The sequence below is a fragment of the Pituophis catenifer genome, unplaced genomic scaffold, assembly GCF_029215685.1.
Source record: "Pituophis catenifer annectens isolate HBS135680 unplaced genomic scaffold, rPitCat1.0.hap2 SCAF_3, whole genome shotgun sequence".
Lineage (NCBI taxonomy): Eukaryota > Metazoa > Chordata > Lepidosauria > Squamata > Colubridae > Pituophis > Pituophis catenifer.
Window position 1 is genome coordinate 165164705 of NW_027256883.1, and position 23709 is coordinate 165188413.

Here is a 23709-nt window from a genome sequence, read left to right on the forward strand (position 1 = left end):
GGGAAGATTATATCAGCCAGCAAGGCTAGCTATGACCTCTGACAGCAACCAATCAGGATACTCTTCCTGTGCCCCAGGAAGTTCAAAGCCGGAGAGGGTATAAAACCCAGGGACTCTCAGCATCTCAGCCCTTTTCTGTTCAGGAACTCAAACCATGTGATCCTGTCCACCATTAAACCATCTTTCCAAGCAGTCTCCGTGTTTCCAGTGTCTTTTTCCCCACTTGGAACTGAACCCAGATGGACATTTCTTCCAACACTACGCTTGGAAAATATAAGGTTCCAGTATTGGACTAATGATGAAGTACACAAAACTCTACATTAAGTGTTCAACACCTTTATTTTTCTCTTCTTTTTCAATTATGTAGTCTTTGGAGATTCTCAGTCATTCAGGTTACAGTTGTTTCAAAGGTGCATTTTTTTTTCTTCAAAAGGCAACTGGACTGTTTTTTTCCTTGAGCAAGAAGAAGAAAACGTTTCGCAACTCATCCAAGAATCTTCATCAGTTGTGATGGTGGGGGGATGGACAGATAGATACCCTGTTTTCCCCAAAATAAGGCATCTCCTGATAATAAACCCAATTGGGCTTTTGAGTGCATGACAATAAGGCCAAGCATTTATTTCAGGGTTCAAAATAATATAAAACAGGGTCTTATTTTCAGGGAAACACGGTACTGACTGTTGAGGCTGGATGGTGGGGGGAATGGAAGGATAGGTTCTGATAGGGTGGGGTGGGGCAGATGGAAGGATTTGTTTTTCTTTGCAGTCATCTGGTCCTTAGCACTCTCTGAGAGTTGTTGAGGCCACTTGGGGAAAAAAAAAACCAATCCAGTTGCTTTTTGAAGAAAAAAAAAAGACCATCATGTGCTCTCTTTAGCTAACACTTTCCTTTATTTAGAGAGGAAGAATTCTCCTTCTGGACAAAAGCAGAAGAGAGGGAAAAGAAAACAAGTGGGGAGGGGGGGCGCTGGGAAAGTGTTGGGAAGGTGAAGAGGACACTCAATTTTGGCAATGCCAATGTCAGTAGATAAGCCAGAGCAGCTACCTTGTAAAGAATTCAGCAAGATGCATGGAGATTTAAGGGCATTCCCATCTTGCCTCTAATCATTTGGGTGATCCATTTCCAGTTATCTCTCAAAAGACAGGAGCCAACCTTCAGCCATGACTACCAGATTGTAGATAGGGTTGGGAGATAGCTGGATGTTTCTTTAAAAGAAAACTGGCTACCAGGTAACTGACAAGTTGGAGGGGCTACAGAGTGAAGCAGACAGGAGAACTGGACTCTACTATTCTGCTTCTTAGCCATGTTTCTTTTGAAAAGTACCTGCACAAAACATGCCAAGGCAGGAGTGAGTTTCAACAAAGGGCTAAATCTACTGGTCTAGACATCTGACAAAACTCACTTCCTCTCTAAATCCCATTTCCATCTCTCTTATAATAATACCTCTATTAGTGAATATTGTCACACTAAATAATGAGATTTGGTGGGAAGGCAGAGAAATGAAGCTAGAAGAATCCATTATTGGCTGCCTTAACCCTTTTTGTAGAGCAGAATGAAGACATTTCTATTAAATAGCAAACAACTGGGAATGTCAGTATGAAGAGAGAAACACGTACTTTTTTTTAGCCCAGTAGTTAGGAGGACAATATTTTACCTGAGCCTTGGAGGTATGCCTTTAGTTATAGGAATGCTGCCTTATGCTTTTTGGAGAAAGGGGAGGAATAGATGTACTAAATTCACCTGTCCAGATCCCACACACATGTATCATTTTAATATTTTGCTAGGCTTAAAATCCCTTCATGCCTGCAGGAGATCTAAACTTGCCTGCAGGAAATGATTAAAATAAAGTCAAGATGACTAGTAGGACAGTGCCACTGAATCTCTACCTACTTTTTATGTGCAACCCTCATTTTTAAAAAAGTGGAGCTTCAGTGGCACCATCAAGGCCACCGTTTTGCTTCTCTTTTTAAAAAAACCTTACCCTGGCTGCAGACAACTCCAGAAGATAGAAATTAGAAACATGCTCCATGGAAGATGGAAGCATTAAAGCATAAAGTTAGAGAACTGATTTGAAGATAGCCTGCTTCATTTCTGGAAACCAATTTTGGAATTTGGAAGAAAACAACGCATCTGTTGCTGCTTCTTTGGATAACAAGGTTGTAGTTCCTCTCCTGACTGCAATGCAGACCAAAACTCTCAGAAGGTGACATTCCCCTCATCACTGCCTATCTACTTCTCATCACTGCACTTTCCTATCTTCGAAAAAAGCTGAACAGGTCAAGTTACTGCTTGTAACGCACAGCAGTCTTATCAGTAAAAGGCAATCTTAACATCCCTGTTAGGCAACAATTCCTATTCTTGCTTGTTTTTAATCAGAACATAAGCAAAGTCTGGCTGGATCAGGCAACAGCCCTTCCTTATGCAACGTTTGCTTGGTGTTCATGAGCAGATGAATATCCTCTTCTGTTCTTGCTCTCAGTATTCTGCCTGCAATAAGGAGGTAGCCCTGAATCTTCAAAACTAATACTCATTGAGAGATTCTTTCATGAAAGTTATCCAACCTTTCTAATCAGTGAAATGCTGCATGAAAAACTGCAATCTTTAGCCTTGCTCTAAATCTGCTTTCAGTCAGATTTCTTCATTGGCAGATCAGAGATCTCAGTATTCTGACATAGGAAGAAAACTTTTTTCTGGTCACTTTATGCCATGCAGGATTTGATCACATCCTCTCTCAATTACAGTTTTTCCATGCTAAAGATTTGCAAAATTCTAGCCTTTTCTAGTAAGTGCTCTGATGAATTCTGTTGCTCTCTGATGCACTTTCTCCCACTTCTACTGTATACTTTTCAAATGAACCAGAAGTTCATTCATTATTCCAGTTGAGGAAGTATCATTGATTTTTACAGGGGATTGAGATGACGGCAGTTCTGTTTTCAAATCTTTTTTTCCTGGTTCCTGATATAGGTGTCAGCTGCCACCCCTCCAGTAAAACCCTTCTTTGATATAACTCAGGTACTACAAGAAGTTTTCATTTGAGTCGTCCAGTAGAAGAATGCCCGGGATTTTTTAAAAAATTACTTTTTGGATTTTCTTTATTTTTATTTTCTTTATCCGAAAAAAAAAAAACACCCCACTATGCCGTTCTGGCTTGTATTGTGTATACAAATAGAGCTCCAGTCCCTTTAAAAAACAAACAAACTTCGTTGCTGCTAATTTCCTAGCGAAACAAAAGGGAGAGTCAGCTACAGCAACTCGTGAATGTCTTTCCGCCTTGGTTAAGTCGCCGGAGGGCGAGTTGCAGCGCCTGCCTCCACAGGAAGGCAGGCGCTGCAACACCCTAGGCTAGAGAGGCCAGAGTAAAAGCATAAAAAATTAATAATAAAAAACAAAGTTCAGCGCTCTTCCGATTTCTCCGCCACGTGAAACGCGGCGATCAAAACAAAAGTCCGTCTTTTCCCTCCTGTTCCCCCCCCCTCTGATTAAAAAGCCCGGCAGAAATAACTGGCGTCGTGCGCGCCCCGCGTTTCGATCGGATGCCGGGCAAAAGAAATCAAGGCATCCAGATCAGATATTGGCCCAAGCAAGAGGAGAAGCCGAAGGCGCGCGTGTGTCTGCTGGGTGCGGGAGAACCTAGCGCCGTTGCCTTGCCTGCGTAATCATGTGCAGTTCCGGGAAAGGCTGACATACATTTTCGTTTTTGGGCTTTCCCAAGCCGAATGGTTTAGGCGAAGGGAGGGAGAGAAAAACGACAGAATGAATTGATCCCCCCGTTCTCGTTCCCGCCTCAGGAGCGCAACACTCTCGCTTTCTTCAGCTTTTCTCTGTCTGGGCTCTTTTTTCGAGCCTGGAAAACTTTTCTACGGTGGGCAAGGAGGCGGGGCTAGCAGGGGTGTGGCTTCCAATCTGCGCTCTCTGCCATCAAAATTTGCATTGAATATTTCATCCGGACTTCCTGATCGGTTTCTATTGGCTGCAGGTAGAAGGAAAGCTTGTAGGCACGAGAGTGACAGTGGGAACTCATGCAAATCTCTGGTCAATCCGTCCGCTCCCCCCCCCCCCACACCCTTCCCTCCCCAAGCGCCCAGCCGCCTAGCTCTATTCCAATCCCGTCTCTTCGCTCCGGTTGAGCGAGCGTAAACCACGACCTGCCTAAGCGCAACCACGTGTAAACTGGCGGGAGAGGAGATCTTTGCCAATGCGTCGGGCGGAGGAGCTTGTGGATTAGTAGTTCCTGGGACCCCGCCGGGCACATGGTGAAGCGCTTCTGTGGGAAGTGAAGGCAAAGGCAAAGGAGTAAAAACGTCGGGACAAAAAAAAAAAAAAAAAAAAAGCGCTGGAATCATGAATGAAATGTCCAGCTTTCTGCACATTGGGGACATCGTCTCCTTGTACGCCGAAGGGTCGGTCAACGGCTTCATCAGCACTTTGGGGTGAGTCGGGAGCAGAGGAGGAGGAGGAGGAGGAGGGGGCGGGTGGATGGGTGGGAGCGGTGGGGAAACGATTGGGGTGGCTCTGGTACAAAGGAAACGGACCCCCTCCAACCCCATCCCAACAAGAGTGGTAACCACTCTTAGGTGCATAGCTAAGGGCAATGCCAGCCGCATTGCAAACCGGAGTAGTTTCGATCTGAAGTTTTGAAGGGGAATCCCTACTTTCCCAATCCACATCCACTCTAGTCTTGTGTTTTTAAGAGTTTTTACGCTTCGGAGGGGAGGGGGGGGGCGGTTGGCACCTCGCGTCTCTGCCTTTAGAATAGATGAAGCGAGGAGCTTGTTGGTTAGAGAGCCTGAGGGGGTGGGGGAGTTCCCTGCGCTTGTTGGAGCGAGTCTGTGGCCGGTTGCAGTCGACTTCTCAACCAGCAGGGGGGGTCTAGGCTTCCGGACCACAGTGCCCCAATCATTTCGGTGGGTTACTTGAGCCTGCCCTGCGGAGGTTTGGGAGAGTGGTAGGCGGCTGGCCTGGGCTGTAGGAACTGCTACTGTTGCAACAGGAATGTAAAGATACTTTAGGGCAGTGTTTCTCAACCTTGGTAGCTTGAAGATGGGTGGACTTCAACTCCCAGAATCCCCCAGCCAGCAGCGCTGGCTGGGGGATTCTGGGAGTTGAAGTCCACCCATCTTCAAGCTACCAAGGTTGAGAAACACTGCTTTAGGGGAAAACAACAACAACAACAACAAAGCTAATGCCTGGTTGGAAGGAACTTATTCAAACAATGTATTTTTAAAATCGGGGCATCTGTCCTGGTAGTTCTCTAGAATAGAATAGAATTTTTTTTTATTGGCCAAGTCTGATTGGACACCCAAGGAATTTGTCTTGGTGCATATGCTACCAAGTTGGTGCTACCTGGTTGCTTATCAGAATAATCATGGAATTGTTTGTCACCTTCTTAGATAGGAGGTAACCTGAAAGCTCTTTTGCCTACAGCAAAACTGCCACCCACATAATTGCACAAAGAAGACCAAATAGCATAATAATACAGGATATGCTTGTAAGGGGAACAAGTCTCCTTCATCAGAAGAAGTACTTTACTCACTCATTTCAGTGACAGCCCCAAACTATTGGTGTCCTTAATGCTGCCTGCAGGGTGTGGATTTAAAGCAAATCTCTACAAAAAAAAAGAAGGCCCTGGTTTAGTTTTGGTTAAAATTGAAAAAGAAAATGGTTGTGAAACAGACAGTTTTCCCAAATCAGCATGGCCTGTCTTATTTTATGCTGTCTGTTTCCACTTAATCTTCCCACTCTTGTTCCCCCCCCAATTTCTTTCACCACATTTGTCCTTGTCATCTTCAGTTTGTGAGGCTTTGGGTCAGGGACTTTGTCACCTCTGGGTTCTCTACAGAATCTGGTTTATAGCTGGTGCTCAGAAAATGCTAATTAGCAGCGATGAATCAGTGCTTATAAACGGTGACATAACCTGCCGAGTTACTTGTCAGTACTTAGAAACTGCCAATGGTTGCCAACCAGCTCTGCTATTTTATTCTTTGTTTGGGGATCCATGTGTTCCATAAGTGTTCTTGAGAAAAGTAGCAAAGCAATCTAACTGTTTAGATATAGGTAACTTCTCTCTGTCGAGGATCTTACTTAAAATTAATCCCTTAGGTAAGTGATCTGGTTCCATTTATCTCTTTCTGCAGGGCAAACTATTCCTTTTCAACCTCATCCCTTAGCAGCCAGTTTCTGGCTAGATAGCTAAATCTCATACTGATTATTCTAAGAGATGTTGATGGGGTACTTGCTATATTTCTGCAATGACTTTATGAGATCCAAGTAAATTGTTAGCAGATTTAAGTGAGGTAGATTCATGTCAGAAAAAAAATCTAGCACATATTTGACGAATTTGGACAGAGCAAGCAGAGCTTAGGTAACAAAAAACAAATCATGCTAGCTTTCTGTGAAAACAGGGTCCTTTACTGTTACATTTCACATAATGTAACATAATGATCATCATCATCATTATGTCCCGCACAAAGCAAATTGGGTAGTAAATACTTTCCAGCGGTTTCAATCATTTGCAGCATATTTGGCATTGTCTCATAGCCATAACAATATACTGTATGACTAATAACATTTCCCCCAAGAACCCCTATTTCTAAAGTTCTAGGGAAAAATGATATTTAGAAAACACCTGCAGATGTTCTATGCAAGTGGAGATTATGGTACTGTCCAGATTTATTGTGCTCCTTGTGGTATACCATAGATTTTGATGAATTCTTTCCTCAGAGTTATTGCTAGGTCTCCCTAGATGTAAACACTGGCTGATAAAATTCAATATCCGCAGCCTTAAATAATGTACAGATAAGTGGATATATAATTATAGAATTATAAATAGGTGTATTGGCGTGCATGAAGGAATGAACACAATTAAATATTATGAAAAGTGGTAGATTTTCACAGGGTCTTGAAGATGAGCGGCCACAAGGTTTTTGCACAAAACAACCCTATCTTTATATGTAAAACCTAATTTGGTGCAATGGTGAAGGCATCAGGCTAGAAACTGGGGGGCCATGAATTCTACTCCCACCTTAGACTTCTGGTTGACTATGTCTTTCTCAGCCCTAGGAAGGAGGCAATGGCAAACCATTTCAGAAATCTTGCCAAGAAAATTACAAGGACTAGTTCACGTAGTTGCCAGGAGTTAAAGACTGACTCAGAAGTAACAAAAATGCAAACAAACGAACAAGCAAACAAACAAAATAAAAATCTTTATGTGTCAATTGCACCCATTCTTAGATTGGGGAACCCTATTCATGGTCACATATACCTTTTTTTGCTTCCTACTTGGAGTATTGCATTACCTTTAATGTCCTCAAAGACCTTTCAGAAGCTACAATTGATCCAGAACATAGCAGTACCTGTATTGCAACATAATTTTGAAAGCTGCACTGGCTTTATAGGCAATTCAAAGTGCTGGTTATCAGCCCTTCGTGCTCCAGGATCAGGTTATTTGGAGGACCACCTATCTCTGATCATGTTTGCCCATCTTATGAGATTCAAAAGAGTGGTCCCCTTCAGATCCCCTATATGAAACAGTGTCTTCCAATGGGACCCAACAGGCATGCCGTCTGTGTTGTGATGCTTTCTTTTTACAACAGCATACGTCACAAGATTTGGATGTTTCCAATTCTGCTGGCCTTCCTTAAAACTCTAAAATCTTAGCTATTCTTCAAGCACCAGATTGGGACACTGGATGAGTCCATCTCAAAAAATGGGTTTAGGATTTTGAATATATTTTGCTTTTGGCCTTTGTGCTATTTTACACCGTGTTGTTTTGTTTTTATTGTTTATCGTATGTGGTTACTAATCCTTTGTTGGCTACATTTTGTGAATTGGGCAACCACATAAATCACTTAAGTAAATAACTACATGTCAAAAATCACTTTAGCCATGAAATATTCTCTTGGACAAAAATGTTGACTGCCAAGATGGAGAGTACAGCTGTGACCAATGTGGAAGCAAAGCCAAACTCAATTAGAAAAAGTGATAGAGCTATAGGCAAAAGAAAGTAGAAGCATGGGGTGATTGGGTAGGAACATCTACCGGTATTTCATCCAAAGTCTACTAGTCAGCAGACATAGTTCGTGCGACTGATTGTGGCCATTGCTTAAAACAAAAGTGAAGTTTGCATTAGTTTTTGAAATCCATGTAATTTACAATCCAAATTAAATGATGCAAACTCAAAAATCAGTCATTATACTTACCCTAGATAATAACAATGATTCTTTATTGATTAGGCATTGGGCCATATCAGAATATAAAATACAGAACAATAGTGAGATGTAATTGTTAGAAAATAGTGTAAAAAGTGTAAGTAAAAGAAAATGCAAGCCATATCTCTGTGACCCCTGCAATTTACTCCATTCAGATTCACATATGCAGTTTTGTTTAGATAACGGGCCTTATTATATGTAATTTTCCGATTCCAATAGGTCATTCATCTAATGTGCGATTGAAGACATTGATCGATCTTTCTTACACAATTGACAAATAATAAATGTACTATGTCCTCTAACTTCAGAGTTACCTACCCTAGATTAGGGCCAGTTTGGTGTAGGGTTACTGCACCAGGCAAGAAAGCAGAGACCATGAGTTCTAGTCTTGCCTTAGGCATAAAGCCAACTGTGTGACCTTGGGCCACTTACTTTTAGGCCTATAAGAAGGCAATGGCAAACCACTTCTGAAATCTTGTCAAGAAACCTTCAATGTCTTGTTCAGGCAGTCTCCAGGAGTCAACACTAACACAAAAAGAGAAAGAAATAAAGAAAGAGAAAGAAAAAGAAAAAGAAAGAGAGAAAGAAAGAAAGAGAGAAAGAGAAAGAAAAAGAAAGAAAGAAAGAAAGAGAAAGAAAGAAAGAGAAAAGAAAAGATTGCAGGCTCTTCTTTCTGAAGTTGTTTGTGTTGTCGATTCAAATTTCTGCCAAATTTATCCAGGTCATTAAGTGTTGGCAACATGAAAGAACCACTTTCATTGCTCTGCAGTGCAGAAGAGAGAAATATGGTATATCCATACCAGGAGAGCTAGTCACTGTCATTACTGTGACTAAGTAATGAGATTTCAGCCTGGAGTTCTTGATTTGCCTGCATGTTTAAAAAAAAAAAACCCCTGAACCCTATCTTCACATATATTATGGGGATTATATAATTCTATTTTCATGACATAGAAGCTGATTGAAATAAATAAATAAACAAAAATACAATTAAATAATAAATATTTAACACAGTATTTAACCAGTGTTAATATAGTTTATGCTACTTTTTGACAGGATGCCTGTGCAAAATAGTTGCAAAATAAAAAAAAAAAAGATAAATTAAAATGCAATTATTGTCTTTATCTCCTTTACAATCATAATTTATTTTCTTTGCTTTATACTTTGTAGACTATCCATATTTTTTTCTCTTTAACACACTCTGTAACCAATAAGTGACTTACTGTTGAACTTTGGGGTTTGCTGATGATCCTAGCTCATGGTGGAACACAGCTGTGGGCCATTTTAGATATTCATATGCAACAAAATCATATATCTTCAAATTTGTTATTTAACTTCTATGCCACCCATCTCACCTTGGGTGTTTACAATAAATAAAAAAGGTAAAACATGAAAACATTAAAATAATAATTATTAACACCAAAACTGATTTAGACTTTGTATAAAATTACAAAGTTATACAACTTCTTTGTGATGAAGAAAAGCACTTTGCAAGAATGAATGAAGTAGAACAACTCAGTTGAAGAAATGACGTTGAGATTTGTAGAACTTTTGAAATAGCTTGTTTTTTAGGCCATCTTTCAGTCCTTGCTAGGGAATATCCATAAACATGTTAGTCAGCATATCTGATCATTGCCATTTATGAGAAGATTATTAACCTGATTTTAAAACCAGTTTTACTGTGGTTATTAAAATAAGTCCCCACCTTCGCCCTGTGTTTATCTTGCTCCCTTCCTTTCCCATCTCTGTCAATTTTTAAATCAGTTTTGGTGTTAATATTTATTATTTTAAAGTTTTAATATCTTGTTTTTCTTGATTGTAATCACCCTAGGCGAGATGGGTGGCATAGAAGATAATAAATAAATAAATAAATAAATAAATAAATAAATAAATAAATACATACATACATACATACATACATACATACATACATACATACATAAATAAATAAATAAATAAATAAATAAGCCAGGACAAAATTATAAATAAGATTTTTATCAGGATACCCATCTATATTTGACTTAAAGTCTCCTATGAATTCAATTTGATGGTAAAAATGTTCTTACATTTATCAGTTATAATCAATTTAGCTGTGTTGGAGTGACACAGCAAATCACAATTTACCCAGATTTCACCTTAGTAATGAATGAGGGGCAAGCTAATTCTTATCCAGCTTGGCCATCAGCATAGCTAATAAACCACCAATGTCTATAACCTCACCACGGTCACTCACGCCCTCGTTACTTCTAGGTTGGACTACTGTAACACCGTCTACATGGGGCTGCCCTTGGGATGCATCTGGAAGCTCCAGCTAGTCCAGAATATGGCCGCGCGGGTAATTACGGGGGCCTCTCAATACTCCCATGTAAAAACGCTCCTGCGCGAGCTGCACTGGCTGCTGGTGGCGTTCTGGATTCGTTTCAAGGTGCTGGTGCTTATCTATAAAGCCCTTCATGGCTTAGGCCCGGGGCACTTGCAGGACCATCTCCAGCTGCTCTCCCACTGTCCCGTGCGCTCTCACAGAGTGGGCCTCCTCAGGGTCCTTCAGCCAAACAATGTCAGCTGATGGCTCCCAGGAGGAGAGCATTCTGGAATGATTTGCCCGCCGAGTTCAGGACAGCCCCCAACCTCCTTTCCTTCCGTCGTGAGTTGAAGACGTGGCTCTTTTGTCAACTTAACTGATCCGCTATGGGTGTACACTGTTATAATTTTAAACTGTTTTAATTGGGTTGTTGATTTTAATTTTATTGTGATTTGTATTGGATATTGTTTTTGTAAGCCGCCCTGAGTCCTTCGGGAGAATGGCGGCATATAAATCGCAATAATAAATAAATAAATAAACAAATAAATAAATAAACCATGGTTTGATTAGCATGTTGTCTGAAATCATGCCAGAGAAATAAGACAGAAATGAAGTCAAGAATAGTTTGTAGCTTCTTGAGCTGGCAAGTGCTACATAATTTGGTAGTTCAGTAGGAAAAAACTGAGTACTTTTACTGGCTCTTCCAGTGTCTCTAGTGCCCGTCAGCCAGTGAGATGAATAAACAGAAATGAAAAATCCTATCACCTTAGGATGTTCATTTTTGAAATATCAGATCTGTTTAATTGAACCCAGTGTTTAATGGTTGGATCAAGTCCTTTGTGCTTAAATTTCAATTCTAGATCATATTCTTTGCAAAGAGTGGCATTGACAGCTGGCCAAAATGCTAAAATTACACAAAATGACAAGGTTGGAATGAATGTAGGACACAATTAGAGGCTCTGTTGAAAAAATGAAAGGTTGTTCTCTTGCAATATAAGAACCCGTTGGTTACCAAATACTGTATGTCAAATCAGAATTACCTCAAGGCTAAATAAAACTGCCAGTTGCAGCCTTTACTTAACCTCAGATTTGAAGGCTTTACATTACTCTTACAAAAAAAAAAAAAAAAAAGGTAACGCTGAAAGGCAAGAAAAATAATATTCAAATAAAAGAATGAATGTAAAAAATAATGTTAATGATATCCACAGAATTCTAAATGATCGTTCTTATTTTAGTATAATTAACATGGTTTTCACAAGTTCTTCTAGTTTATTTCTGTCCAGAAATAAATAATTACTTCTAGGTAATTATTATTGCAGAATACTGTGACTCTGTCTCGCTTTTGACAGATTTTTGGTGGGTTTTAGCTATCAAAGAATAGCACTGCAAGCCATATAAAAGGAATGGAAAACTTTTATCTCTTTAACTCTTATTGAACTTTTGATAAGTATAGCCCATACAAACAAAAGCTCTTTTGGAATACTCTGTAATTTCAAAAGTGGGAAGGAATCCTGAAAGAAAAAAAATTTAAGAAACACTGGTCTATATGAACTCTTTTTTAGATTTAATGGGTACATTGATGGAAGAATGGTCAGTTTCCTACTTCTCTAATATGTCCAGTGGATTCTCAGAAAAAGGCTTCCGATCTACATACAAGTGAAAATCTTGTACATTTAAGGAGAGACCTGAAACTGGAGTCACTGTCCATATATTTAAATGTACTTAGAGAAACCTTCATATACTGGGAATAAAAATGCTAATTTCATGTCTTTTCTTGGTGGTGCCTTGGGAAGTTTTGCAGGACTCTGTGATTGATTTCATGTAATAAAGTCATATTTATAACTTGTAAGAAAGTTATTAACTCATTTCTTTATATTGAATTGGCCTGTTTATTTACCAAACTTTGTGTATTCTAAATAGAAGAGATTATCTAAAGTCTGAAGCTGTTAACTTCCTCACCACCTGTTTCCTGAATCTTTAACCAAACTAGGGACTGTATCTGTTTTCTATTTTCAAAGCCTGTACTGTACAACCTCACCCCTACCCCTGTGCTGTATCTTGGAGATCTGTACTTTAAATAGTGGGTCTAAAACATGATTTTGAGTGAAACATCATGAATGTTTTAGTGTCTTCAGCAAAATACTTTGTGTTTCTGGCCTAGTTTTTCTCCCTCACACATCCTTCTCATTCTTGCTGTATAAGTATCTCTAATTAGACAATCAGATTAAAGAAATCCCTTTAATGTTGACTTTATCATTTGGATGCTACAGATTTTTAAAGCACCCACTGACTTCCTGTCTTGCTAAGAACTAACGCAGTATCTTTTTGCTCCTAAAATAACATGATTAATGTTGAACCAACAAGAGAGTGGGGTGCCCTATTCAATAATGCAATGATGCTATGTCTTCTGACATATATAGATCACATGCTGCTGTTTTCTATCACAGGAGATTCCACCTTAAAACTATGATTGGATAAGACAAGTCTGGGATAATTTATATTCTGTGGTACTTTAACATAACATATATGCTAATTAAGAACATAAAGAAAATCTTCTGGGCCAGGTCAAAGCTCTGGTTAATTTAGTTTTAGAGAGTCACCAATCTACACCTAGTGGGAAGCCTATAATAGATCAGGAGGAACATCACATTTAGTCTGTGCCATTATTATAAATTATTCCTTTTCAGTGACAAAATAAAATGGAGGATCAAAGAAGGAATGTTGGCAGATTTAAACCTGAGCAAAAGCTTCATTTGGTGACATTTCTTGTTCTTGGTGCATTGAATCCTTTCCTTCTTTGCATTGCACTTTATATTCGGAGTGACTGTCTTACTATGTTTATGTGGGTAAGGATAAAAAGTATGTTATGCTTATTATGTTAGAGTATTTGCTGCTAGTTTGGAGTATTACTTACATCAACGTGAGGGGAGCTACACCCCTGATTTTAGGCAGTTGTGGTTTGCTGGGTTTCTGATAGTTGCAGAAAGGGGTTCAGGAAGCCACACAGGGACTGGTGGCTCAGGTGTCTAGCTCTGCAATCTTAGCTACCAAGTTTTGTCCATCATATGTGTTTTCTTCTTCCTTTATGTTATGTTTTGAACCATAAGTAACAATCTCTGCTATTTGATCTGTCCCATTTTAGCCTTCTGCAAAATTAAGTCTGCTGCTTTGTGACTACTAAAATGCAGGATTTCTATTTTGGTGAACTCCCTTTTGGGACAATGTAGTAATTAGCTAGGACTGGTGCTAATTAGCTCTAGTGACACTTTCTCAGATATGGTGCACTAATTGTTTGATTGCAAGCATCTTGATAAGGAATCCTGTATGGCCTATTTGTTATTAGCTTCTGAGTGGCTAAATCTCATATTCACAGTAGTATAGGCTTGGTTTGGGTAAAATTGAAAAATACCTGAAGCAAAGCTTTTATAGCTCAGAGGAATATTTTCTTTTATTTTCTCATCGTCTTGTATTTCTGCTTCTGATCTACTGGTATATTTCACAGACTTTATTTGTTGTAGCATTATCTAAAGAATTATATGGGGCAGGGGCAGGTCTTGAGAATGTTATCTGGGATGAGTTTGATCCTGTGACCCCTGAGGACGTGGACAGGATTCTGGGTAGACTGAACGCGACCACTTGTTTATTGGACCCGTGTCCTTCCTGGTTAGTACTGGCTTCCCGGGAAGTGTCACGAGGCTGGCTCCAGGGGATTATAAACGCTTCGCTGGGTGAGGGTGACTTTCCCGCTGGCTTGAAAGAGGCGGTGGTGAGGCCTCTCCTCAAGAAGCCTTCCCTGGACCCGGCAATGTTGGTAAATTATCGTCCGGTCTCCAACCTTCGCTTTGTGGTGAAGGTTGTTGAGAGTGTGGTCGCACAACAGCTCCCCCAGCACCTGGATGAAACGACGTATCTGGATCCGTTCCAGTCGGGCTTCAGGCCCGGGTACAGCACGGAAACGGCATTGGTCGCGTTGGTTGATGATCTCTGGAGGGCTCGGGACAGGGGGTGCTCCTCTGTCCTGGTCCTGTTAGATCTCTCAGCGGCTTTTGATACCATCGACCATGGTATCATGCTGCACCGGTTGGAAGAGTTAGGGGTGGGAGGCACTGTGTTGCGGTGGTTCTCCTCCTTTCTCTCTGACTGGTCGCAGTCTGTGTTGACAGGGGGACAGAGGTCGACCCCGAGGCCCCTCATATGCGGGGTGCCGCAAGGGTCGGTCCTCTCGCCTCTCCTGTTCAACATTTATGTGAAGCCGCTGGGCGAGATCATCCATGGTTTCGGGGTGGAGTACCATCAGTTCGCTGACGACACCCAGCTGTACATCTCCACCTCGGATCACCCCAACGATGCCCTTGAAGTGATGTCCCGGTGCCTGGAGGCCGTACGGATCTGGATGGGGAGGAACAGGCTCAGGCTCAACCCATCCAAGACCGAGTGGCTGTGGTTTCCGACGTCCCGATATAGTCAGTTGACGCCATCACTGACTATTGGGGGCGAATAATTGGCCCCCACGGAGAGGGCTCGCAACTTGGGCGTCCTCCTGGATTCATGGCTGTCTTTAGAAGAGCACTTGACAGCCGTGACCAGGAGGATTTTTCATCAGATTCGCCTGATTTGCCAGTTGCGTCCCTTTCTGGATCGGGACTCGTTACGCACGGTCACTCATGCCCTTGTCACCTCCCGCCTGGACTATTGCAACTCTCTCTACATGGGGCTCCCCTTGAGGAGCACCCAGCGGCTCCAACTGGCGCAGAGTGCGGCCGCGCGGGTGGTAATGGGAGCGACATGGCGTTCCCATGTAATAACCCTCCTGCGCGAGCTGCACTGGCTCCCGGTGGTCTTCCGGGTGCGCTTCAAGGTTTTGGTTACCACCTTTAAAGCGCTCCATCGCTTAGGATCTGGGTATTTGCGGGACCGCCTACTACCACCAATAGCCTCCCACCGGCCGGTACGCTCCCATAGAGAGGGGCTCCTCCGGGTGTCGTCAGCCAAACAATGCTGACTGGCGGCCCCCAGGGGGAGAGCCTTCTCTGTGGGGGCACCTACTATCTGGAACGAGCTCCCCCCAGAGATACGGAGGATCCCGGATCTGCGCACCTTCCGCGCGCTTTAAAGACCTTACTATTTCACCAGGCGGGCCTGGCCTAATTTTCTCCCTCTTTTATAAAAGATTTTTAATTTTTAAATATCTTTTAGTATTTTATACGTTCAATTTTAAATTGGTTTTAAAAGTTTGGGGTTTTAAATTTGTCAGGGCCAAAATTATTTAATTTGATTTTATTCTACTTTTAAATTTTGTATGTATGTGTTTTATTTTTTGGCTGTGCACCGCCCTGAGTCCTTCGGGAGTAGGGCGGTATAGAAATCAAATAAAATAAATAAATAAAAATAAATTAATATGTAGGCAATGTTCTTTGTGCTAACATAGAATCAGGGTTAAGCAGAAAGCAAACAATTGCTTGTCTGAAAAGTTACTTGGCCATCGTCTTCCCTTGTCCTTTTGAAAATTACAGAATTAAAAAGGTATGCATTTTTATTATGGTTAATTAGTCAGCTGAGGTGACTAATTAACTTCTGAAATATAGATTTAACATCAGCAATGTGTACATTGATTTCTCATTTAGCAAAGATAAGATCTCTCTTTCTATCTTTCTACCTATTCTATCCTTCAGCTTTCTTTTATGGCTGCCTAGTTCTTATCATGATTCTAGACGGCCCACAGCAATCAATAAAAATAGAGGTAAAAATAAAAATAACCTTCCCCCCCAGTCTCCCAGCTCAACCAGCAGCCTAGCCCAATACTTAGGCCAATCGTACATTTGGAATTTTGAGACTCTCCTACTGGTGTTCTCATAAAATGGCTAACATTGTTGGAAGCCCAGAAATGGAAGTGACAGGAAAGATGGCTTAATCTAACACTTACTACTGCACTATAATGAATCTCCTGCTACTGATAACCATCTTAGCTCTGCTGGCAGTTGTAAAGATGTAGATTCCACCAGATCTAGAGAGACAATGTCCTACTGCTGAACAGCTTGTGATCACAGACAATCTGATCTTCTGGAAAAGCAGAAAACAAAATCGCTCCATTTTCTGTGTGGCAGCCCATTAAATACTATCATGTCAGTTCTCATTCTTTTTCTGGATTTCTTTAATAATAGCTTGTTTGACTCATTCCTGCAAAAAGTTCATTCAAGTAAAAACTTGTAATGTTACTCATGGTGTGGATGAATTTCTTTATCCAAATCGGCAAAGCAGCACACTTATTCAATCAAGAAAATTGCAGTAGCAAATGAATACAGGTCACTCATGGCTCAGATTTGGAACCAATCCATCTGTTTATATTTAAAATAAAGCTAGCGTCTACCAAATTTGCCTTGGGATTTCCATGATCTTTTCTTCTTCTCCTATGAAACAAGCTTCTGTTTTTGTACCTTGTGGCTGATGCGTGCTTTCAAATTTCTGTTTTGGGTATTTTTGAGTTTGTTTCTACCACCCTGCGGCCATCCCACACCTTTTAGCTTCCCACACCTCCTAGCTGGAAAAGATTCATGGGAGGAGTTCTTTCATGATGACTTCCCCTGAGGCAGGATTTTAAAACTATCGGCCTCCCTCTTTGCTTAGAAATCAGGAACAAAAATGCATCCCTGTTGCAGCTTTAACCCTGGCCTTTCAACAGATGCTTCAAAGTTCTGTCTCAGTATGTGGTTCTTGGGACCAATTGGATCTGGAGCCTTTTCATGTTTGGTTCTAAATACAGGCCCACTGCTCCAAACAAATCTGGAGCCATAAATTCAAGGTTCCTACTTGAAGAGCAGGTGTCAGCTGTGGCTTGGAGGATGCTCCAGCTTGTGCACTAACTCTGCTCATTTCGAGATTGGGAAGCCCTGCTTACAGCCACCCGTCTCTTGCTCACTTCTTGATTGGACTACTGCAATATGGTCTTCATGGGGCTGCTCTTGATGACCCCTTGGAAGCCACAGATGATTCAGAATGCAGTGGGAGCAGGTAGTTATGGCCATCCTTCAATATGCCCATGTAATATCTCTACTTTACAAACTGCGTTAGTGACTAGTGAATTTCCAGGTACAGTTCAAACTTCTACTTCTCTCCTACAAAGTCCTGTAGGGCTGGGTTACTTGCAGAGCTGTCTTATCTCCAGTTATTTTTGTCCAATAATATCTGAATGAAAGGGCATACTCCAAGTTCAGTTGGGCAGGCAATGTCATCTGGTGGGACCCAAGAGATCTGCCTTCTCGGTCACTTATCCCCCCAGAGTGGAGGACCTGAGATATTTATTTATTTATTTATTTATTTATTTATTTATTTATTTATTTATTTATTTATTTATTTATTTATTTTTAAATTTGTATACCGCCCTTCTCCATTGAGAGTGGAGACAGCAGCCAGCGTGGGTAGTGCCCATCCAATCAGCTTGAAGGACTGAGCCTGCCAATTATTCTTAGTCCCGCCTCTGTTGCCGGGCAGCCCAGCTTTTGGCTCAGTCCTTCAGCGCTGGCTGGTGTGTGGGATATTCTCTCTGGCTAAAAGTCTCTTTTTTCTCTCTTTCGTGTTGGATTTTTTCGTGCTTTTTGACTTGGACTGTTTGACTGTGTTTTGGTAATTCGATTTGGACTTTGACTGCTTTTTTCTGGCTGACTTGGACCGTCCTGACATCGAGTTTAGGAGTTGTGAATAAAGAAATAGACCTTCGTTTATTTCGATCTCCCCTGGCTCTGCCAGGGGCGTGGGGGGTTCCTTGCCCTTATTTTCTGCCAGGGAGGGCTTTTTGGACATTGATCTTCGAGGGACATTCCCCCGGTTGCGATTCTCACGCCCTTCAATCAACGGCAGTTTGGGCGGGCGTTCTAACAGCGGCGCCCGCCATTTTGAGCTACAGGAATTTCCCGCCGTTGGGGGAGAGCGCTAATTAGCTGCCTGCGATCCTCCCTCTCTCAATCCCTGCCGGATCGCTACTTAACGGGCCGTTAAATTAAGTGCAAAGTGTGGAGGGCTGCTGGATTCTTCTGTGGAGCCTCGCGCCCCCACTTCTGCCTCATTGAATGTATCTGCAGCCTTCACTAATTACCTCGTGGCCTCTTTAAACAGACCAAGCGGATTGTTCGCTGCATCCTTGCAGCTGAGGAGCTTCGCGCCCCCCCTCCCCCTTCTGTGTTTCAGTGGCCCGAATCCGGAGGTTTTTCAAATTGCGCCTGGTGGAGCTTCACGCCCCCCCTCCCTCCCTGTAGCAGAGATTTCTTGTTTTAGGCGCTGGCCACCATTGAGAATTAGTGGAGCTTTACGCCCCCAACCGTGTTCTTAATTACAACGGTCACAGGACTGTGGCCTTAATTTGCCTGATTGCTTGTTTAACTATTGCCTCCCATTATTTAACTTTTTAAACGGCCTCCCTCCCTCCACCAACTCTCCAGTTCGTGGAGTTGTTACGCTCCCAATTTAATCTGTTGAGCCTTTGGTTTGTAATATTAAGAAACAGTTTACACGAGGCCTTTTCTCCTGTGGAGTTCCTTTCGCTCCCTGTTATCTGTTCAGAATCGGATTGTTAATACACAGTCTGGTGCGTGGGGGAGGCGGTTCTTACAACCTTGTTGTGAGCTATGCCTAAAGCCCTTTCAAAGTCTAAGCACGGCCGGAAGGCCAGTGCAGGAATGGTTGGCCAATCAGACTCCACGTCTGTTACCCAGCAATCTACTATGGAAGATTCCAGGTCTCATTCCAGGACTTCTCAAGTATCACGTTCCCATCACAAGTCTTCCACTCGTGACTTGTCATCCTCTTCTTCCAAAGTAGAAAAACGTAGAGACAAAGTTTTGACCAGATTATGTGACAAGGCATGTGCCCAACTGCCTTCCTCCTCTCCTCAGCCTCCTGCTCCTTCTAGCCCTCCTCCAGTCACCGTACCCCATTCGCCTACTCCTGACCAGCTGTCTCTGCAAGACTGTCCAGTGACTATTTCTGAGGAAAATTTGTGGGGCCCTGGTTCAGTTCCTCAGCAACCGCCCCCTGATCCAGCAACAGTACAGGTGGTTCATTCATCTGATTCTGTTCATGCCCGCTCTTTAGACCCATTAGTTCCTGCAGATCAGCTACAACAGATGATTGAGGCGGCGGTTCAAAAGTCCTTAGCCGCCCGTTCAGGCCTTTCCAGTCGACAGGGATCAGTAAGAGAGCCTTCTCCCTTTTCAGCGGGCCGTAGTGACGAAGGATGTTCACATTCAGTTCGCTCCGCTTCTCCTACTTCCTCCCATTACAGTCATCCTTCAGCCTTCATCGACGAAGGAGATCCTGATTCTGACCTGTCGGAGGATGAGAACCTTCCTCCGGATCAGCCTGCTTTCACGGGTCTCTTTCCTCAGACCTTGTTTAAATCATTGCTCTTCAAGGCTGTTAATACGGCCCGTTTGTCCTCTCCAAACGCTGATCCGGTACCTCCTCAGTCTTCCTCTGGAGCTTTGGACCCGATGTTCGCAGAACCAGCTAGGCCTATAACATCCGTTCCTACTCCTCCCCTCTTTCTGGACGTAGTGAAACGACAGTGGGAATCCCCGGCATCTGCTCCCCTACCTTCGTCTAATGACAAAAGAAACTTCCAAGTATCCTCGGATCTTGAGACTCTTCTTCAGATTCCTTCGGTGGATGCCCCAGTTGCAGCTCTTCTTCCTAACTCCAATGTTCCGGGCGAGCCGGACGAAGGTTTCCGCCCTGAGGAACGCAGATCTGATCAAGTTCTTCAAAAGGCCTTTCAAAGTTCCTCCTGGGCGATTAAAGCAACTACTACGGCATCCTTCTTCAATCGGACAACGTTGCTTTGGTTACGTCAGTTGCAAGAAAAGCTGGCCCCCGGAGATACTCGTATCAGACAAGACCTGAATAAAATTGTGGCTGCCGTTCAATTTTCAGCCGACTGTACTCTGAATGCTGCCAGGTTCTCTGCAAAATCGTTGGCTTCGGCTGTCACGGCTCGTTGTTTGTTGTATCTCCGTCACTGGCAGGCTGATGCCAGGCACAAGTGGCGATTGGCTTCGGTTCCCTTTAAGGGCACGAAGCTTTTCGGGGACGCTTTAGAACCCTTCCTCACAGAAACCAGGGACAAAAAGAAGGTGTTAGCAGCTGTTTTCCGGAGAGGAGCGCCCCGTTTCTCTCCTTACCCTTCTCGTTCTTACTCTAGAGGTGCGGATGGGGGGTCCTCCTCTTCTTCTCCCTTTCCCTCATTTAGGAGAGATGGGTCTTTCAGCAGGCAACGGGGGTCTTCCGATAGGTCTTTCAGAGGGCGTCCCTTTAACTTCAAGCGGCCCTTTCGAGGGGGAGGAGGTCGTTTCGCCCGTCGCCGTCGCTGATTGCCCTTTGGATCCTCCCATTGGCGGTAGATTGGGTCTTTTTGCCGCTGTCTGGGAAGAATCCACCTCGGATAAGTGGGTCCACGCCACCTTGAAATCTGGGTTGGCCATTGAATTTGTTGCCCCCCCTCCTCATTCCTTTGTTTGCTGTCCGATTTCTCGTAATCCCTCTAGGAGGTCCCTTATGGACTCATCGGTTCAGCATCTCCTGTCTATCAGGGCTATCCAACCTGTGCCTCCCGGTCAGGAGGGTTCGGGATTCTATTCAAGGGTGTTTCTGGTCCCTAAATCTTCGGGGGGGTGGCGTCCTATTCTGGACCTTAAACGTTTGAATAGATACGTTGTGTATCGAAAATTTAAAATGCAATCATTAAAGTCTATTCTGGACGGCGTTCGGAGGGGCGATCTCCTCTCTTCCATTGACCTAACTGAGGCCTACCTTCATATCCCTATCTTACCATCCCATAGACGTTTTTTGAGGTTTTGCTATAACGGAGCACACTACCAATATAGGGCTCTCCCATTTGGCCTTTCTTCTGCCCCCCGCACCTTTACAAAGGTGCTGGCTGCCTTGGCGGCTCAGCTCCGTCTCCATTCAGTCCGCCTCCTGTGTTATTTAGATGATATTCTGCTGTTGTCTCCTTCTATGCAACAGGCTGCCTTAGATATTCGTCTGACGGTGGAGACGCTAGCGGCTCACGGCTTCTCTGTTAATTTGGAGAAGAGCCATCTCTTTCCCTCTACTAGATTAGTGCACCTGGGTGCTCTGATTGACACTCATCAGGGCAAAGTTTTTCTTTCTCCCGATAGACAGGCTAGTCTGAGGCAGTTGGTTTCCCGAGTTGAGGGGAGTCGGGTGGTTTCCCCCTATGTCTTGTCTCAACTCTTAGGTAAGATGATATCCGCAATAGCTATTGTTCCCTGGGCTCAACTTCACGCCAGGGAACTCCAATGGTTTCTCTTGCCTTTGCAGAAGGCTGGCAGAGGCACTTCATCGAAGCCGATCCCTCTTCCTCCTGCGGTACGAAGATCCCTCCGGTGGTGGCGCTCCCCCGCTCTCTCGGCGGGTTGCTTCTTCCTCGAGCCCTCGAGGGTGGTGGTGACTTCAGATGCCAGTCTCCTGGGCTGGGGAGCCCATTGTCAAGGTCAACTGGCTCAAGGGACTTGGACACCCTCGGAAGCTCGACATCCCATCAATTGGCTGGAGCTGAAGGCCGTGTACCTAGCTCTAAAGTCCTTCCGCCATCTGGTCTCCGGGACCCACGTCCTCGTCCTCACGGACAACGTCGCCGCAAAGGCTCATTTGAACAAACTGGGAGGCACCAGGTCGAAGTCTCTTCTAACCCTGGCTGTCGCGTTGGGCGTCTGGTCAGAACGCTACCTGTGTTCCCTTCGGGCAGAACACATCTCCGGGGTACAGAATGTTCAAGCGGACTGGTTGAGTCGTCGGCGGATAGACAACGCGGAATGGCGTCTTCTCCCACTCCTTTTCCAGGAACTGTCTCTTCGCTTCGGCCGTCCAGTGATCGACCTGTTCGCGACGCACGAGAACTCTCAACTTCCACTGTTCTTCTCACGATACCCACATCCTCGAGCGGCAGGCGTCGACGCTCTTCGAACTCCTTGGCCGTCGGGCCTTCTGTACGCATTTCCCCCGACGGCCCTCCTCCCCAGAGTCATCCGCAAGATTCTATCCGAGCGAGCGGAAGTGATCCTTGTGGCACCTCATTGGCCTCGGAGACCCTGGTTTGCGGACCTCGTGTCCCTATCGGTGACCCCATCGTGGCGCATTCCTCTCTTGGACAATATTCTCTCGCAGGGCGCCCTGAAGCACCCAGATCCGGCCTGGCTCAATCTAACCGCTTGGAGGTTGAGCGGTGCACTTTGAGGGAGGTTCAAGTCCCGGCAGATGTTGTGCATACCTTGCTATCCTCCCGACGGCCTTCTATGGAACGCATTTACTCTGCCACCTGGCGGAGTTTCTGCAACTGGTATACTCAGGCCGGTGTCTTGCCTCTACAACCGTCTATTATACATATTCTAATGTTTTTGCAGAAGGGTCTCTCCCAGGGTCTCTCTCCTAACACTCTCCGCCGACACATTGCAGCCTTATCTTCGGTACTTACCTGCGGTTCCTTGTCATCTCTGGCTCAACACCCTTTGATCCGTCGTTTTCTTCGGGGAGCAAAGAACTTGTGTCCTCCTGTTCTGCATCACTACCCGACCTGGGATCTTCCTCTGGTCTTGCAGTCTCTTACGTCTTCCCCGTACGAACCACTTCGGACTACCAGCCTCAGACTTCTCACCTGCAAGGTTGCCTTCTTGGTGGCCATCACTTCGGCTCGCCGCATATCTGAGCTCGCCGCCTTGTCTACTCGTTCGGACCTTTGTGTTTTCCACGCAGACCGAGTGGTACTCCGTTTGGACCCGACATTCGTGCCGAAGGTCAACTCTGTTTTCCACCGAGCCCAGGAACTGGTCCTGCCAAATTTCTGCCCCCGGCCCTCTCATCCTCGGGAACGTCGTTGGCATTCCCTTGATGTCCGGCGGGCACTGCGAATCTACCTGAAGAGGACGGCTCCCTTCCGTCGTTCGGAATCTCTCTTTGTCTCCTTTTTACCTACCTCTCAAGGCAGTAAGGTCTCTTCTTCAACCATCGGTCGTTGGATTCGCCAGACGATTGCCACAGCCTATGATGTTAGATCCCTTCCGCGCCCTTCAGGCTTGACAGCTCACTCCACCCGCAGCGCGGCTACGACGGCGGCTTGGGCCACCCAGGCTTCCTTGCTGGAAATTTGTAGGGCGGCCACGTGGACTTCTCCCAGTCCTTTCATCCGACACTACA

At 44.0% G+C, this 23709-nt stretch overlaps 1 protein-coding gene across 1 annotated transcript in view; it reads left to right on the forward strand.

The window, feature by feature from the left end:
* Positions 1–4073: 4073 nt before the first annotated feature.
* ITPR3 (inositol 1,4,5-trisphosphate receptor type 3) overlaps positions 4074–23709 on the forward strand; it is a 134705-nt gene continuing 115069 nt past the window's right edge. Inside the window, exon 1 of the mRNA XM_070941489.1 lies at positions 4074–4430. Within this exon, the coding sequence (XP_070797590.1) occupies positions 4342–4430 (89 nt within the window). The 5' untranslated portion in view covers positions 4074–4341. The remainder of the gene's footprint in view (positions 4431–23709) is intronic.